This window comes from Rhipicephalus microplus, chromosome 10 (genome assembly GCF_043290135.1).
Source record: "Rhipicephalus microplus isolate Deutch F79 chromosome 10, USDA_Rmic, whole genome shotgun sequence".
Classification (NCBI taxonomy): Eukaryota; Metazoa; Arthropoda; class Arachnida; order Ixodida; family Ixodidae; genus Rhipicephalus; species Rhipicephalus microplus.
In genome coordinates this window covers 13,696,731-13,715,576 of record NC_134709.1, presented here as the reverse complement: position 1 = coordinate 13,715,576, position 18,846 = coordinate 13,696,731, and the positions used below count along the sequence as shown (strand labels likewise).

The 18,846-nt window shown below is 46.8% G+C and overlaps 2 protein-coding genes across 2 annotated transcripts in view; one reads left to right on the top strand and one right to left on the bottom strand.

Annotated features, from left to right (window-relative positions):
* Positions 1–229: 229 nt before the first annotated feature.
* On the top strand, positions 230–5,466 carry LOC142774867 (uncharacterized). The gene is made up of 3 exons (XM_075876013.1): positions 230–381; positions 1,135–1,200; positions 5,265–5,466. Exons 1-3 carry the CDS (start codon positions 341–343, stop codon positions 5,464–5,466), a joined length of 309 nt encoding a protein of 102 aa, XP_075732128.1. The 5' UTR covers positions 230–340.
* A 3,464-nt stretch (positions 5,467–8,930) lies between these two features.
* The window catches only part of LOC119180753 (uncharacterized), a 25,666-nt gene continuing 15,750 nt past the window's right edge, over positions 8,931–18,846 (bottom strand). The window contains exon 2 of the mRNA XM_075875075.1: positions 8,931–9,872. Coding sequence (XP_075731190.1) covers positions 8,970–9,653 — 684 coding nt within the window. The 5' untranslated portion in view covers positions 9,654–9,872 and the 3' untranslated portion in view covers positions 8,931–8,969. The remainder of the gene's footprint in view (positions 9,873–18,846) is intronic.

The window sequence follows — 18,846 nt, the reverse complement described above, 5'->3', positions numbered from 1 at the left end:
GTCGCCGATTACAACCAAAGTAAGCACTTGCGTCGTTACAGTAGAACGTTAATTTGGAGATTAAATCACCATTTTTGACAGATAACGTTACTCACGCATGTATTAGTATTGTTAACTGTACAGCGTTTTTACTATCGTCTTCGCCACTCATAGGTGCGTGCTAGGCTCTAGTACTGAAGCAACAAACTATTTTTTGCGTGTGGACCAAGCTGCCGACTTCAGCATGTAGTAAAGCCTAGTTATTAAGATACACTGGTGGGTTTGAATTGCGCGCTGCAGGCCTCAGCGCCAAGAGGAACCCGAGACGCTCTGGGAGCGGTGGTGGCCATTCGCCTTCGCCATGTCTCCTCCACAGCTGGACGAGAAGGCCCTCAAGGAGACGTAAGCTGCTCTAATACCTCTTTAGGAGCGTCATTTTGTTATAACGTTGTTGCGATAACAATGATATGGACCCTCTAGGTACATTTTTGCCGTCGGCGTTGGTGTGGCCGTGAGGTTCTTTATAAAGTATAAAGGCGAGAACATCATCCTGTGCGTCGATATGTTTTGTGTGCGAGTGAAAGTGCCGGCCGGTCGCCTTCCATAGCAGAAAACGCCCATGCGGCGAGTTCCTGAGGGGTTAAAAGACTTTATGCGAACTCACTGGTATGGATTCATTAGAAAACACGGTGGAACAAAACACACGAGACAAGAACACGGGTGTGCGCTGTTCTCGTCTCCGTAAGCGCCGTGTTTTCTAATGGTTCCTGAGGAGTTTGTATGTGTGTGTGCGCGCGGGGGGGGGGGGGGGTGCTGCGTTGCTCCGGCTAGAAACGAATAAGTTACTGGTTCTTCAGAAGTTTCCCCACACGTAACTTGTGAAATTAACTTAAAACCTGACATGTAAGGGAGAGGCCTTTGTACTGAAGTAGATATAAAACATGAAGCGAGTAACGATGATTGTGCTAGCTACCTCGACGGTAATGACAGGTCACAGAGATGGTCAAATGATAGATACTCGAGATAACTGCTCGCCCTAGACGTATCACGTCCCTAATCGCTTCATTTTTTCCATCGCTGATAAGGCAGCTTAATGCTGTACCGCCTTCCCAACGTCTTCGTGACGAAGAAATCCATACGCTATCTCATTCGCAGCAACAAACGTCGCAGGGAGCGATTAAGAAAGCTTCGCAAGTACGACGAAGGACGCGACCTGGAGCAGTAAGTGAACTGTCATTCACTTTGCGTTCTTATTCAATACCGATTAAGGAACCAAAAAAACGTACGGACTTCGTTTAAAAACTTTGTCGATCTATGGAGTGGCGTTAGCAATAATCGCGTTTTTCAGGACTTAAGCAGCGGGATGTACATGTGCTCACAGAATAATCTGCAATGCCGGACACATCCACTCCAGCTGCTGAACACTCTGGTGGTGCCTTCCTCCACAGTGCATTAGAACAGGTGTTGCATTGTTCCACAAGGTCTGGTTGAGCAGATCAATTCCTGTGTGCTGCTTAGCCCTAAGGAGCAGCTAATGCAAGTAGTTCTGTGCAAGGCAACATTACCCTTTATGCATCAGGGAGCGAGGCTTTATTGCTAGGGAGGCTGCACATGTTCAGATGTTGGCATTAACCTTTCTGTCGGCACGCTCCACCAGCGAGCGACCACCAGTCTGGTGTTCCCAACAATTCTGCGAACAGCTGTACTGTCATAAGTAAATTTAATGGATTCCTACGAGTGTCCATTATATAACATAACAGCGCCACGTCACGTAGGTCTGCTTAACAAACCTTTACTGTTATATTATGGATAACTTTTAGCGCGCACAAAAAACAGGACAAGAAACAACAGTCGCGCTCTAACTCACAGGCAATTTATTTTGAAAGGAACAAAACATAAGTACCTGGGAACCAGCACAGCTCATGTTCTAGTCATGTGACTGGCAAAAATATAAAAAAAGTATGGCTATAATCAGATCTTAAAAATATACTTCTTATCTGTTAGAGCCACCAAATGTTGATTAATACATTTGTTTATACACCTATTTATATGGCAGGCTTCTCTAAGTTCACGTGTTAGTTGATCTCTATGCGAGAACAAAATATCCGCATCGCGAAACACGGGATTGCAATGGCACAATTTACAACAATCTGACAAATGTGAAAATGTTTTTTTTCTTAGTGTGTTCCGAACATGCTCTTTTAGTCGTGTATTGATTAGTCGTGCATTAGGATCGAGTGAAGCAGTGTATGTGAAAAAAATTGGCATATGTATAGTTCTAAGGTAGCCTTTCTACTCAGTGATATTTTTTCTGCAAGAGTGGATCAAAAAATTCAACATACCATTCAAGGCATTAATAAAAGAATTTTCCGCTTTATTGAGGATGTTTTTATCATATTTGATGGGTTTAACTATGGGTTAATTGCTGTGAATGTACTCGAAGTTTTTTTTTAATGTGGCCTGGGACACCAGTTTACCCATGAGATAGCAAAAGACAACCAGCGACAGTTTTTAGACCTATCAATAAAATTTTCATATAACCACGTGTGCCGGATTTACAGTCCTAGATTGGAAAAAAACCCTTCTCTAGCACAAGTCAGGTCATTCAAAAATTGAAAAAAATGGAATGGCAGCGTCTTGTCTTTGAGTGGCTATAAAATCTAATCACGGAATGAAAAAAATAAGCTTTTTGAAACAAGTAGCACGGCTATCCTCAGTAGGATTCCTGGAACAGGCTATCACCAGAGCTGTTGACAGAGTTGTAAGGACAGTGAAAGACGTGCGGACGTCACCTTTAATGAACCGCTTCTGTAAATATAAAAACAACGAGCACTTCTGCCCCATCCACATGTTTTCTCACGGATTAAGAAAAGTCGATGTTCTTAGCGCCCCTATTAAGGCGCACCATTTGTATCAGGTCGTTGGCAAACAATTTAAAACAGGGGAAAGAAAACGTAGCTGTCGCCTAAAAGGATAATCAAGGTTCATAAAATGCCGAGAATGGGTGGCACATCTGATACCACTAACCCATGCAAATGTGTACAGACTGGCCGCTGCATCAATACACGATTAAAAGAGGATAATAACTCACTAACAAAAAAAAACATTTTCGCACTTGCCAGATCACTGTAAATCTTGCCATTGTGATCCAGTGTCTCGCGATACAGATATTTTGTTCTCACATAGAGATTAACGCGTTAACTTACGGAAGCGTTCCATACGAATAGGTGGACAAACAAACTTATGTATGTCAACTTTAGGTAGCTCTAACAAATCAGGAGAATATTTTTTTAAAGATATGTTTATAGCCATATCTTTTTATGTTTGTCTGGCACATGACTTGTACATGCGCTGTTCTGGTTCTTTTAAATATGGTTGAAACGGTTAGCTCTCTCTCGCATTGTTTTTTGTATGCGCTCAAAGAAGTTATAATATGGACATACTAACTCGATCTGCTATCTGTTTTACTGCATTGCTGTTGTTTTTTTTTGTGCTTCACATTACCTGTCCAGATAGTTTGAAATGACCTTTAGGTTTTATAACTGCAAAAGAGCACGAAAAAAAAGGAGACGCATCAACAATAGACCCGACCAAAATAAAATCATGTTGAGCGCTTGCTACTGCCCCCCTCCCCCCCGATCTCGTTGTTCCCGATTTTTTTAGGGGCGAAGCTCCTTAAGGCGTGGGCTGTGCGTCCCCTGTATGTAGCCACCTCTCGTTTAGTTCATGCAGTGTTCACTAGATGGCGGTATTTGTAGCTGATGATGAAAATATGCAAGATGTTATAAACTGGACGGCGGTACTTGTAGTTGAGAATGAAAGATGCGAGATGTTATAAAATAGGAATGATGTCACATATGGCGCGTGTCATTGGTGGAAGGCAATCGTTCGATTTAGTGCGGAGACGTACGCTAGGGGGAGCGTTGTAATAAAATCGAGTGGGCAAAATGTACGGTGGATTCATGGTTTGACAGGTTTACCTCCGGAGCTTCGCTCACTCATCATCATTTACTTCGTGGATATGGCGGCAATTTTTTGCTGTCCTCAAACCTATATGTCACTCTAAACAATCTGGGCACGTAATGTGAAACACCCAAAAATAATAGCAACATATCCACAGACGCAGCACCACACTCTTTTAACACGATAGCGTGCTGAAGAGCCCGTTTTGTAGAAATTACGGCGTCGGTGTCTGCGTCAGCGGTGCTGGTTGAGCGCGAAAAGTCATCTTATGCATGACCGAAAAATCGAGAACGATGTAAATAAAAATAAAAAAGAAAATCCTGGGTAAGAGTGCGAAACGAATCCGGGTCGTTTGGGTCCGAGTTGGGGTAGAACCCAGTTGGTTTGCGTGGCAAGTGGTTGTTCTACCACAGAGTGACGTGTGTGCTTGTAAACACAGAAAATAACTTCCCCTTCTTTTAAATGCAGCGAAAGCACCTTGCGTAATTTACAACCACACTCGTCCTGTGCACATGATTCACAATGCAACATGTAATATCTGACTAATAACGCGTGTTACAAGCGTGCAATGCGATCGGGCGTCACAACATGCGATTACGATGGCTTTACGTTTTGAAGTGGGCCACCCTCTTCAAAAGGCACACACGCTACTTTGCATTCTCCCTTAAGCCCACGTAGTGGGTGCATACCAAGCTCTAAAAGACTTTACGCACATCATAGAGTTTCCTATTATACACTAGAGGGAACTCTGGCGCTAGTGTCTATAGGAGTTGCGACGCACGGCGCTTCAGTGAGCATGGGAATGTTGGGTATTACACACATTTGTCTAATCTTCGTACTTCTGGCCTGCTTTTGGCTCCGTGTGTGTTCGTGTGGCTTGGAGCTGTTTTCTCACGAAACAAAAATCAGCAAATGTTCTGCGATTGTGCTTCACCACTTCATTCTTTTAGACTTGCTTTTACAAATCGGGTCACGAAGTTCAAAAGGGCTAAATCTTCATTTCAAAACAGAATCGAGACACAGCAATAAACGAGGCCGCAAGTACAATTCGCCACCCGCAAGTACGAAGACTAGGCAAATGTGTGTACTACCCATCATTCCCATATATAGTCGCTGAACGATCGCAGCTCCAGAGTGTCCTGTAGTTAATTTTGAGAAACTCTACGTCGCACATAACTGACCGTGGTTTAAAGCATGCTACCCATTACACAGAAAGCAGCCGTATGCGAAAGCTCCATTGACACAAGTCCCTTTGAACTCAGTACGCACTAGGGACAGAGTATCGCTATCTTCATCAATACCTCATCATCGCAATCGCCCAGGTTCACCGACTCGAACATGGACGACTCTAGCCACGAGGACAGCGCGAACGAACAACGCGCGCTTCCAGAGGCGCCAGCCGGCCACTACTCCAAGGCGCACCCACACTACAAGAAGCTTCGGCTGCCCAGCGGACGTCGAGTGGACATCACCAGGCGAAACTATTTCCTCAGGTGCACACCCACGCTAAGTACCCCCGATTAATTTCCAGCCTCTTCGAAGAAAGAAGGACAGAAGCACACAAGAAAATGACTGTCTGTGCTGGCCTTCGACGGAAATTTCACGTTCTTCATGTTTATTCAACTGATTTATCCAATTTTTTTTTATTAAGACCTTAGATTCCCCGAACAACACCAAAGTAACCACCGGTGTCGGTGTCAACACGACTCATGCGAAATATCATGACGCGGTGGAGTCACCATTGGGCGCTGTTATTACGACTCATTTTTCATTAATTGCCATACTTCCTCTCTCGAAGGATGTGGATGTGCCGATCATGCATCTTGTTCTTTCAGTGAACATTATGTTTAAAGTACACGTCGACATGTGTTTTAACTTGTGTATTCATTAGTGAATATTAATTTTGATTCTACATTTATTATGCATTATGTGAAGCGACGCGTTTCAAACATCGAAACATCGAACTCATCCATATACTGATTCGTCTTTTTTTTTTCAAATAACTATTTCCATGTTTTAAAAAAAAATTTCCTGAAATCTGCAGAAACACGTTTTTTTTTCGGATTGAGTTCAGTTTAGCCACGTCTTTTACGAGCATAGTTCTTTTTTCTATGCGCATGAGCCCCTTTTTACATTGTACTTTTGATTTTGACCGTCCACTGTGTTGCCGAAAAATGGGAGGGGGGGGGGGTCACAGACCTCGTCAAGTCGCTATGCGACTTTGTGTCTGTGTTCAGCAGAACTCGTCGCCAGGGCCAAAAGGGAGGGCAGTCGAAGTTAAAAGGTTCCTGGGCTAGGGAACCCTCCCACCTTAGTGTAATACCGGGCATCGCTCGGAACACTGTTTCGAAATAAACGGTTATCTTTCTCTCTCTCTCTCTCCCCTGCTAGCTTCACCATGCATAGATGCGAAATAATGTTCAACTTCAGTTCAGACGCTCAAGTCGCAACGGGGCCTTATATTTTGTCATTGCATGAAATCTGTCTTTTGGTCAATGGGGAAACAATCCCGGAGGCACTACAGAACTGTGCGAGGTGTAGGAACGTTCAAATGCCTCCGATTTTAGAGGCAATTGAAAACCACGTTGGGTGGAAGAAAGCAGTCGGGCGCGGAGGACCATCAATACAATCAAGTGAGAAGATAAAAATTTACGCCATTTCCCATTAAAAGAGACCATGTGTAGATGCGAAGCAGCGAGCGCCAACTCTTATCTTACACTGGCGGCGTTGTTGACACTGGCGCTGATCGCGACTTTGTGCAGGACAGTAACCTGGGGAGGCATAAAGCACGCAACGGTGGACCAGTGTTTTCTACTGGAACGTGCCGATCGCTGCTAATGGGCAATGAGGGACAGAAGACCCCGATTGGACACAGAGGCCCACTGTCCACTTTTAGTTAAAGTGCACGCTGCGAATTTTTATAGTTCAACAATGCAGAAGAATCTCCCACCGGCACTACCTTGGAGGTCGAGATCCAATGCTTATAGAGGGTGAACAGTTGTGCAGCGCAAGCCGTTGGTTTTCTTTTTCAATCAAGAAACTCGCTAGCAGACTCTGCCTGGGTCGGCGTTGCTAGGCGGCAGAGCGGGAGCGTAGGAAAGGAGACAGAGGGGGACGGTGGTGGTAGTGGTTAGAATAGGAAGAAGGCGCTTAATTTATGCGGCCCGGTAGGGAGCACGGCGCAGCGCCCGAGTGGGAGGGGACGTGCATGCACACTGGCCTTGTAAACGCCGTCGAGAGGAATGCCCAGAAGAGAGGTGTGAGCGAGAGTAGTTTAGCAGACGCTGCCTGCGTCAGCATTGTGAGAGGAAGGAGCGGGAGGGCGCATGCGTAGTGCGAGTACGGACACCGACGCCGCGGGACATAAACCCGAGAAAGATGCGTCGCATCTGAAGGATGGTATTCGCCATCGAGTCGTCTTACGCGAATGCATAAGGGACCGTATGAAGTTTTCTTCTCAATATCCAGGGAACTACAGTGAAGTAAGACAAATACAAGCAGCCGAGAATAGGGAGATCAATCGTTCGTACGATCAATCGTTTGCTGCGAAACAATTCAGGAGCATGCTGCATCAGTTTTAGCGCGCAACGAAAGGCCACGTATGGTAGCGCATTCACCAAAAATTAAAAGAAAATAAAGCTGATTGATTGATTGATATGTGGGGTTTAACGTCCCAAAACCACCATATGATAAAAAACAGAGAGAAAAAAAAGAAAGCGTCAGTCCGTGTTTGTATCTCCAAATATCCAAGTTCAGATGGCAAATTAAAAATTCACAATTAGGAAATTCCACAAGATGGCGACAATTTTTATAGCCATCAATAAACATTTGTTCATATGTTTTTGGTACACCTTTTGAATGTTTTTTATTTGAACTTGAACCAGCCTTATATCATATTTTAGACAAGTGTGTGTTGCCTTCTCGGATAATAAAAAAAATAGGAAAATAACTCCCCCAACTGTGGTTTTCAACACTGAAATCGAGGGAACCTATGCTCTTTCAGCCCCCCCCCCCCTTTTTTTTTTCTGGCACCTGATAGTTCAGTACAGTTTATGGTGACCCCGCTCCTAACTGCAGCGGACGATCACCGCGGGTTCACGCTTAGCGAGCCACAGGGCCGCTACTCCGTTTACTCGCGTGTAGCGCACCGCTCCGCGCGCGCTCAACTGATAAGGCGTTTAGCGCGGCGCGGCAGACAGACAGTGTTCTAATGCAAAAGTACACGACACTTTATTGCCTCTGGCGGCACCCCGAACAACAGTACAACGTCCGCTCCCGGGACGCGGGTAGCAAAGGCACCCGCACGCGGACGTTCACAATAAGGGGAAAACCGCGAGCACGTCGCAGCTGGCAATGGCGAGCTTTGACACGCCGGTCGGGAAAAGGTCTCTCGCGGCTATGCTGCGCACTCTCACGATGGCCACTGGGCCTGGTCGCGAGTGTTAGGACAAACCTCGTACGCGTAGGCCTACGGCAAGTGCGGCTCGTTGTGGTACGACCACTTCAAGCACTAGGCACCGCTGTGGGCTTAGCGTACGCTACCGAAGCTAGCACTCAAGTAAACACGCCTGCCGAGGTGCCCAAGGCCACCCCGGGCAGGTTACAGTCCGGCGATTCCCAAAGGGGACGCGGACGAAGGAAAAACACGTGCTTACCCGGCGCCGACCACGGAGAAGAGAGGGCTCCCTCGGCGCGCGCGTACCGCGTGCCGTGCCCGCACGTGGCGCCATCTATCGCCACGTGGTGTTAACAGAACAGGAAAGCAAAAGGGTGTGGCCGTGTGGCGGAATGCCCGCGAAATGGTCGCAGGCGCGCCTCAGATACCCACATCCTCCTCTCCTTAATTCACCCTATATACCGGTCTGCAAAGGCAGCCGGTCGTCGCCCATACATACAAAGGCGTCATGCAATGGGCAACAGCTAGCCTCAGCCTCACTCTGCAACTGTTGCTGAAGGGAAAAAAATAAAACAACACAGAATACACATGAGAAATACAAAAAACATATATTTTGCCTGCTGCAGCGTTCTTAGGGGGGGGGGGGGGGCTCCGCTGTGCCGTATAGTTCCAAAAGACGGTCGACGTCCATGGTGGCCACGCCGTCCATAGGTGGTCCGTCGGTGGCTGCGGGCGGTGGCAGCCCTGACAGCAGTGCCGCGAAATGGGGGCCCTCCCCCATTCGCTGTCGGCACAGGGCTGCCAGGTCCGTGTCCGAGCGCTGGCTCAGCGGGGCTGGATCCAGCGCCTTCCTCTCGGTGGCCATCCCCTCGGCGGCCGCCTTTGTCCGCGCCACGTGCATGGCACCCTTGTAGTGGCACTTGAAGTGCACGGTTACGCGGCACGTGGCGCAGAACCCCACCGCTGCATCGGTAGGTAGTTGGGCGCCTCCGGCTGCCTTCTCGCCCTCCGCCAGCGGGCAGCCCCGGAATGGCCACGGGACACGGTCCAGCGGCAGGTCGCGCCGAACACGCCGCTGTGTTCTCCACGGTGCGTCGCTCACGAAGTAGCGCGGGACCTCCTGCCCCTCCTGCCGCGCCCACGTGGCTACGCTCCGCCCTGGTATTTTGGGGACCGGTGGCGGTGCCGATGTTGTTGATCCCCGCCACCGGGACGCCCGCCTGGTGGACTTGGGTGGTGCCGAGGCGGAAGGTTCTGGCCGCCGAGGCGCCCGCCGTGTGGGTTTCTGGCTGGAGGGCATGTCGCTGAAGGGCATGTGACCACGACGACCGGCACCAGAACAAGAATGGCGCACAAGTTTCTTTATGCCGTTTCGGTGCAACAGGTTTCGAAATGTACTTTCGTGGCTTCGGCTTCACTGACCGCCTAATACGCCATTCCCCAGGAAGTGGCGAGACAAGAAGGTCAAGACCTCATACCAGCCTTTCATCGTCCTCGGTGGCATCTTTCTGCTGATCTGCCTGCTGATATACGCCTACAAGAAGAACATGCGTGAGTGCTACTTTTTAGTATATGCGTAGTGGCCTGTTTCGCGTGCGAACCCGTGAGCAGTATACATCTTCCGAGCAGGGAGAAATGGCGCGCACTAAGAACCACGACACAGATTAACTCGACTTTGGCGTGGACCTAAACAAAACTGCATTAGTATGTCTTTAGCGAACCTGAAATAAAATCTGTCTAATAAGGACGCATGATCCAAGGGACGCCGAGCTGCACCCTTCCCTGGGACATACGGTTGTACACAGCCTTTGAGTTACATGGCCATCAAACGTTCAATCAACTTTTGAACGATGGCTTCCCCTCTTCTTGTATTCAGTAAAAAAGATTAAGTGTTACTACACGGTCAAGGTAATCGTAGAATGGCGTAGCATGCATGGAAAAATTTTCATCCCATTTTTGTGTATACTTGTGATGTGACAACAGATTTGGTTTTAACTTCACAATGCACCGATATATTTATATGGCTGTTTAGTTTCACATGTGCATCAAGTATGTGGTGGGTAAGTGTAGATACTTCCTAGGTGTTGCTAGTGTTGATGGATGGATGAATGAATGAATGAATGAATGAATGAATGAATGAATGAATTACTGCGCTCGTGCCAAGCGTTGCGTTGGGGTAGGCAGGTGTCGCTGACTGCACTACCGAAAACGCACTGTGCACGCGTTTTTTTTTTTAGTAAGATAGTGACAGGAATGCGAACGCCGAGGGCGAGCATGAAGATGCAGTCACTGACAGGTAAAATCCTCATATCGCGCGAGCTTCGACCAAAAAGTACAGCAGCGCCACGCCCCAGAATACTCTCGAGGAGAGGGTTGTATTGCGCGAGCTTTACTATCTTTTGGCTGTTCCTCTACTGGTGATCACTTCTGTATTAGAAAGCCGATTAAACGAAGCAGTGCCAAGCATCGGGTTTAACACATCTTTCCAAGCCATTTTCTAACTGCATGCGGAGGTAAAAGCCGACGAAGAATACACTTGATCGCAACGAATGGAATGCTCAAAACATAAAAAAAAAATGGTGTAGAGTTCGTTGTAGCGGCGATTGTTGTAGCAAAAAAGAGCCAAAGAGGGAGAACAGAATGCACAATGTTGATTTTTACAGTTCCGAAACGTGCCGGTAGGCGCCAGGGACGTTACGCAGGGCTACGCTTGTGCGGTAACCTTCATAATGTGCATGACTGTACAGGTCCCGAAACACAGACGCTACAACGTGTACAGGTTCCTTGATACCACTCTGATCGATTCTAGGTAAAAACAGACATTTTGGGGTCCGTACGGGTTCTTTGATCAGTGATTGCATCTTCATCCTTGTCATGGCACTTGAACCAACTTTCGTTAAACGCTTGACTACATAGCACCGAGAATGGTTAGCGTATGAAGCGTGCCCAGGAATGACACACAATTACAAGCGTGGAGCCTTGCGAGCTCTCTTCTACAAATACAGAGCGCTAAAATAGGGTGCACAAAGCTTTGCGCTAGCATTTGTGGCCCTTGCACACGCGTCTTACGCTATCATGTTGCATACCTTCGTTATATGGCGGAAATAGCGTGCGTACGCAATGAAATGTATCTTCCCAACCCATTTTCTAAAACTGCCTAGTGTTGGACCACGCTGCTGAAAATTTTGCGACACAGGCTAACCACGAGAACGCTCTAACTATGGCCCCGTCGGGGCGAATGCGCCCAAGCGCGCACTCCTCGCATGACATTTCATGGCAGTTCCTCAATTAACGACATATTTAAGATCCGGAGTACTACGGATAGAATAGCAATACACTATTAAATGTAAGGATTACCCGGGCTTTTACTACGAGCACCTGAATTTATGTACACCCTGGCCATTTTTCATGCATCTTGTGAACGTTAACCTCAGGTTATCGTAGTTTCTAATACCCGCGAGAATCATTAGGTGAGTGATTCGACGATCAACATCACACCGGCTTTCTGAGAACATGATTGCACGTATAAGGCTGATAGCGGGTACTTATCACAAAGTAAACAACGAAGCAGATTACACTCACACACGAGTGGCATTTTTGTGCTTAATTGCGCATGGTGTGGCGACTCTCGTGTGGCGAATCTCGTTATACCATGCCTAGTTGTCGACGCTCACGCGAATTAAAAAGTCATTTAAACCCTTCGATTTGACTTAAATTTTTAAGTTACCCAAATAACTCGGGGCTGGTCTGGTCAACGTCCGCTATAGCACCGAGTGCTATATACTGCTCGCTATTGCCTGCCAAATAATGGCTGATGTTGGCCAAGTTTCGGTATTTTATGTCATTAAAATAAAGTAAAAATATTCACTGCGTGTTCCTATTACTCTGTTTTGTTCTAATATTCTACTTCAATCGAGTAAATGGGCATAAAAAACTTTTTATTGCATAAAGACTGGCAACCAACAAGCTACCAACAAAAAGAAAACGTGATTTACCCTTTTATCGTCTCCTCTCAGATGAGTGGTCAATAAGGATATCACTGTAGTGAACCAAAGCTTAATCTGATAACCAGCCTTCAGTTCAACTATTATTTTGATCCTTCGATGAATATAACATTTGTCAAACTTTTTTCTGCATGTCGTATCGTCTCCTGGCTCAAGCTTGGCTCTACAACATTCTCAGCGGATGTGAGTACTTCTTTTCTTACCGTTGTGAAGAAAGATTCGTGCCAGAGATCTAGAAAACCATCGCTCTACGCATAGTCGCCCGCCAAGTGTGAGCCATCACACTTAGCCACCACAGCCATGTCATGACGACTTGAAACAAATAACGCATAAATGATACTTATCATTAGACTCTTACGGGAGGTGCATGGCTATAAGTTTTTCCCACAAGAGTGCGCCTGCGTTGTGTCCAATATGTTGTGAAATGCGAAGAATTCTTTAGATAATATCTGGGACTTTCAACGTGTCTGTCTATCTAGCCGCCCACAAATGTGCTCTCGTGGCCGTTGCTTAAATAAAATGTATACCAAAATTAGTATGGCATGACATTATTGGATGAATGGCAGATGGTACATGAAGGTCAAGATGCGCATGTCATGTGAGGTATGATTTGGATGCCAAGTCTATGGTGCGCTCGTGGCCATTTAGCTGGCTTGATATGCAACACAATTCATGTGGCTTGGTATGGCTATTTATAATAAAAAGTAATGCAGACGGTAAATTGAAAGATCCAGACATGCTTGTTACGCACGGCATATAGATTACGTCACGTGCTCATGGTACGCTCGCATGATGAACGCCTTAATTTGCCCCCCCCCCCCAAAAAAAAAACTATGCCGTGTGCGCATCCATACTCCCTGATTGCATCGCATTGCAACGATTTTTCCACTACGTGGGATCTGTCAAACTTTTATTCCATTACTGACGTAAACCGAAACAAGGCGGAAAATAGAACTTGTTAGCACAATAGAATACATATGGGTTGTGCTATTACCAATAAACAAAAAATTATTTTAGTTCTTGCTATTTTCTGTAAAACGCACGCTATGAGTACCGTCGTGGGCAATATTGAAGTTGTTGCACGAGCGTCGACCTGCCTAGCGTCCCAGGGGCCAAGCGACACGTTTCCGAAGGGTGAGAATTAGAATTGCGCATTATTCTCTTCCTTGCTGGCTGTTTCATGCTACAACAATTGTCCCCTACGATAAACTGAGCCCTTTCTCTCAACATTTGGCTTTCCAATCGTTGCTATCAAGTGCGCTCTTATCTCCGCAGGTGATCACGAAAATCGCCGGAAAAGATGTGTTAAAGCTGGTGCTTGGCAATCCGCTTAATCAGCATCCTGAGACGGGACAGTGAGAAAGCAAGTAGAGTGAGTGAAGGCTGCAGCGCGATACCACCCTCTCTCTCTCTCCTCGAAAGAGTATCCTGGGATCTGGCGCTGTTTCAAGCTATTCGCCGACGCTCGTGCGATAACCTCCATCTGATCGTAATGCACATTTAAAGAGCAATCGCATTCTGGAAATGCCCCACTTTACGCTGCATTGCGAGTACTATAGATGTATAGCCAGAGTTGGCTAATTAACCATTTACTAGATGCCGGAAACCTTCGAGCAAGCAAGCCACGGATTATGTGCCATATTTGATGCTGGCTGTTAAGTATTCACGCGGAACGTAGCTTGCAGCATGAAAAACGTAGCGCCATCTCGTCTAAGGTACTTTATAATTGATTGATATGTGGGGTTTAACGTCCCAAAACCACTATATGATTATGAGAGACGCCGTAGTGGAGGACTCCGGAAATTTAGACCACCTGGGGTTCTTTAACGTGCACCCAAATCTGAGCACACGGGCCTACAACATTTCCGCCTCCATGGGAAATGCAGCCGCCGCAGCCGGGATTCGAACCCGCGCCCTGAGGGTCAGCAGCCGAGTACCTCAGCCACTAGACCACCGTGGCGGGGCGGTACTTTATGCTAGCAGAAATTGTTCTGTAGTTGATGATTGAGAACGCGAGGTGCTTGCAACAGTTTTCACTTCGTTATTTCTCGCTCAGTGGGTGACGTAAATTCCCTCTTCAATAACTTGGTTTACTAGGTCACCCAAGAGGTGGCACACAACATGGTGCGATGTTTTGAGCTACGTTTTTCGCTGCAAGGTCCTCGGTTCTGCCGCATATGGATAATCCGCGACACACAGAGTGGTGCAATAAAGTTGGGTTTGAGATATTTTGACTGCGGAATCAATTTGTGGTTGCTATTTTGAACCAGGAAATGAAAATAATTTCTTTTTGCTCGGCAGTGTCCTAATTCAGGGATTAAATGGTTAAAAAGATAGTTATTAAGTTACAATACACAAAGCGCTCACAGGGACGTTAGCCTGATGGGAATAAAATTATATGCCACGAATACATAGCAGAAACTGCAATGCAAAACAAAATCCGAATTGAATACGGCACATAAGAGAAAATTGCAGATATGACAAAGTTTAGCCGGCAGCATTAAAAAAAGACTGACAAAAAGTTAGCAGAATTAGAGGCACCAATGCTAAAGAACCACTGCAGGCTCTTCTGGGGTGGACCGAAAATGGAATTCCACAGTGCATCTCGCAATGAACATCAGCAGAGAAACGCTAACCTAAAGTTTTCGGGTGCGAGTGGATATATATTTTTCTTTCTAACAGCTAAGTCGTTCTTGGTCGAGCCTTGCGATGATGGCTGGCACCTGATCACGTGACCTTGCACTGTGCCTAGAGTGGAACTTGTTAGAAAGAAGGGTACTGTGCTGCGTCATGACGAGCAAGGGCACTGCCCGGCAGAAAAGATGAATCGATTGGAGACATTCTTATATGGGTCAGGGTCAGCCTGACGAAGGGTGCACCATCTTTGCTGTTTCGACTGTGTTCGCGAAGTGAAACTTGCCGCATATGTGTTTTTCTTTATCGCTTTCGAGAGAGTGATTGTTTATAAGACTTGTACGTGTTTGCAGTGCGGGACGTCGCTGAAGGCACCACAGAGCAAAAAGGGCGGGTTAGCCTGCCACAGGAAGTGAACGTTCAATGGAGGGCTGGTAAGCGACTTCACAAACCTACATTTGCATAACCGAGCCCGCTGTGGTTTAACCGGTGTAATGCGTATCGCTGGCGTAGCCATATAGGGTGGCCTGCCGGGCCCGTGCCAACCAACTCCCCCCCCCCTGCCCCCCTCCCCACGCCTGAATATTTTTCGCCATAGCATGCAGAGCACAAGATGACACTCGACCACATACACCTGCCCAATCCCTACTTCAAAACAAAGTGGTGCCTCCCCGAAAGAATTTTTTTCGCTTACACCCTTGAAGTGTATGCAGTGTACCAATTGATTGATTTGTGGGGTTTAACGTCCCAAAACCACCATTTGATTATGAGAGACGCCGTAGTGGAGGGCTCCGGAAATTTTGACCACCTGGGGTTCTTTAACGTGCACCCAAATCTGAGTACACGGGGTGCAGTGTACCAAGAAATGGCTGACCCTCTTGTCATAAGAGTCGGTCCCAACGTGAAAGTATCAAAGTCTACATAAAAGTGGTTGCAGCTTTGTTCGGTGGTTGCGGAGTACAATCGCATACGTCTGTGAAGAGTCTATTGGGCACGTAGCGCGAAGGCAAGATAACTGCTGCAATGCAATCTACTCATAAGTAAGCGAACAAAGGGAACTCGACCAAAGGTTCATTTTTTACGCCTTCTACAGTCGACCACAAAAGTTTACAGAACATGCAAGCGCATGGCCAAAAGCTTCGTCGCAACAATTACGCTACGCCAGCGGTTATCGAAAGCACCGCTGCGCCCTCACAGCATCCCTCTTCGAGTCTATGGCCTGTATCTTTTCCGACTAGGCTAAATCATTTTTCACCTTCCACTTTCCAACGCGACGCGCTTTTTGGCATTGCGTCTACGTGCTGCTACCTTGAGAGCAGTCCATGCACATAACTGATATCAGTGGCAACGTTTATCACAAAAGTGATAGGTGGCCAAAGGAACGCCGGTCGAGGCACGCCGTGATAGCTTTGATGCTGCCTATGAAAACAGAAATTCGATGGTCCAGGCAAGCCCTCTGCGTGAAAACTGCCAATTACCAATGCGCTACGCGGAAGTACAGAATGAAAGGGCTAGTCATCAATAAGTGCCGTTTTCGCCCTAGAACTGCGATCAACTGTAGATGGCGCACAGCTAGCTAGCGTGTATGATAATACTCGGGGTAGTTCTCTGCTGTTTGAGGCCAGGACGGGAGTACTGCGAACCAAGACATATCGGGCCAAATACGAAGGGGTAGACACAGTATGCAGTGCGTGTGGAGAGGAAGAAGAAACTGCCGAACACTTGATAATGTTCTGTAAAGGGCTTCACCCTATAGTTCGGGATGATGGCGCAGAGTTTTTCAAAGCACTGGGGTTTAGGGACCGGGAGGGCAAAATAGACTTTAAGCGGGTAGACTTAACTAGAAGGAGGTTATCTGATTGGTGGCTAAAGTCAAGGCACGAGTGAAAATTAAACCCTTCACTGGAAAGTACGAATCCTCAAACTCACTTTTTAAAGAAAAAAAAATAAATCTAGTCTTTGCTTTATTAAGTATTACGGCTTGGTGGCGCTAGCCACCGCCCGATCTAAAGGGTACAGCCATATCCACCCATCCATCCATCCATCCATCCATCCATCCATGGACCGTCAGTTCGGCACACGCTTTCGCGGTTCGCAAACTTTTGTGGCTTACTGTACAACCCGGTGAAACGAGCAGACAAATGAAGCCAAGGAGAGCAGGAGAGCAAGCAAGCAAGAGAAGGAGAGCAGGAGAGCAATGAAGCCAAGGAGAGCAAGGATTTGCAGCTCTTCAACTGTAATGATGTAATAGTGACATGAATATAACTAAAGTGAATAAAAGGCAAGTTTCCGTTGATCCCTAGCCTACAACCGTTAGCTTACGCGTCAGATGCCCTACCAAGTTTACGTGCTCAGAAATGCCGAATGATGTGGACTAGAGGCGAACCACTGTCACGGCTCGATTGGGAAAGCATCGGGCGAGTTATCCAAAGACTGCTGGTGGGGTCCTTACCAGCGGCTCATTGTCTTTTCGTTCATTTTATTAAAGGCAATAGTCACTCTTGGGATATATGAACGTAGAAACATGCCTGTCTGACACAATTTAGCCACCCAGCTAAGGTTTGAGCACGTGCTGAATGCCCAATCTTCTTGAACTGGTGGCTGTGTTCAAGCTTGTGAACATTGTCGATCAAAAAGTGATTGCCAAGAGAAAAAAAAAACTAATGCCGCCCTAGTGTTTCTTAAGCTGCGCTGAAAATGCGACATTATGCATGACCGCCAGACGACTATAGTCTTTCGAGGACACTTGCAGCGATGCGTGCAGATGCGCGGCCGATTTTTCTCTAAATTTAAATCACAATCACGAGCAACTTCATTAGCAAGTTGTGAGGGTCTCTCGATAACGTAGTTTCATCTTAGCTCATGAGTGACTTTATGAATGCGGCGCATAATCGCAACTCAAATCGACGACCTAACACCGGTCGTTGTAACTGCAGGTACGACGGTCGATCAGTACGAAGAGGACACTACGGAAGACTTCGACACCGATACGACCAACGTCGCCGAAAACGGAATTGGAACGCGCGGTGTTGTCTTCGCCAGAGACGACATGAAAAGGAGGCTAGTCTGACGAGTCCGAACGGCAGACGAGCGTTGGCTTGAAGGGAAATGGACCCAGCCTCAAGCAGGCTGCAGTACACGGATATTCACGTGCACACCGAACCCGACTTACTCGTTAGTCGGCTTGAAACGCTGATGTTATGCAACGAATGCAAGTTCACAGTAGAATCATATACATGCTTCTATATCGGTCAATATAATAAAACGCACGACTGGTTGACGTATGTTTGCAGATTTTATTAGATTAGAAATCGTTATTGAAATCGATGTAGGGATCTAATATTTGGAGTTTACTTCATTCAACGTTTAACAAATGCGTCTATTGGCTGGCGCAAAGTACTCTCGAAACTTCATATGCTTCCCACAGCACTGGACTACCGATTACACTGAACGGATGCTGTGCCGATGGTCGCGGGAGCGAATGCCCCGCTCGGCTGCTCCCTTTTGAGGGAGGATATGCTGCAGCCCCATGTGCCAATATTTATATAAATGCTCGAAGATTTCATGGTGGTCCCACTAAGGCTTCTTTAGCACGAATTCCTTAGCACGAGCCGCGCTTGGTGGCCCAATGCTATATCCGTACTGCCAGAAGATGAATATATTACTGCAATATGATATAGAAAATCACCATAAGCACTGATATGATAGAAACAATAACTACATGGACTGAATATATCCACCTCCAGTTTTTATGGCGACACCAGTGCAGTCAGTCTAGAAAGCTTGAAGTTTTGATTACTATAGATTTCGACGCCGTGCCCCCCCCGCCCCCCCCCCCTCTAGACCTATATCTATACAAATATGGTCAGG

What these genes read in the sequence shown, in the direction of transcription:
- LOC142774867 (XM_075876013.1), top strand. Translation starts at nt 341, where the DNA reads ATGTCTCCTCCACAGCTGGACGAGAAGGCCCTCAAGGAGAC. An exon ending in GAGAAGGCCCTCAAGGAGAC is followed by an intron (nt 382 to 1,134) that starts GTAAGCTGCTCT and finishes TCTCATTCGCAG; the next exon opens with CAACAAACGTCGCAGGGAGC. An exon ending in GAAGGACGCGACCTGGAGCA is followed by an intron (nt 1,201 to 5,264) that starts GTAAGTGAACTG and finishes GCAATCGCCCAG; the next exon opens with GTTCACCGACTCGAACATGG.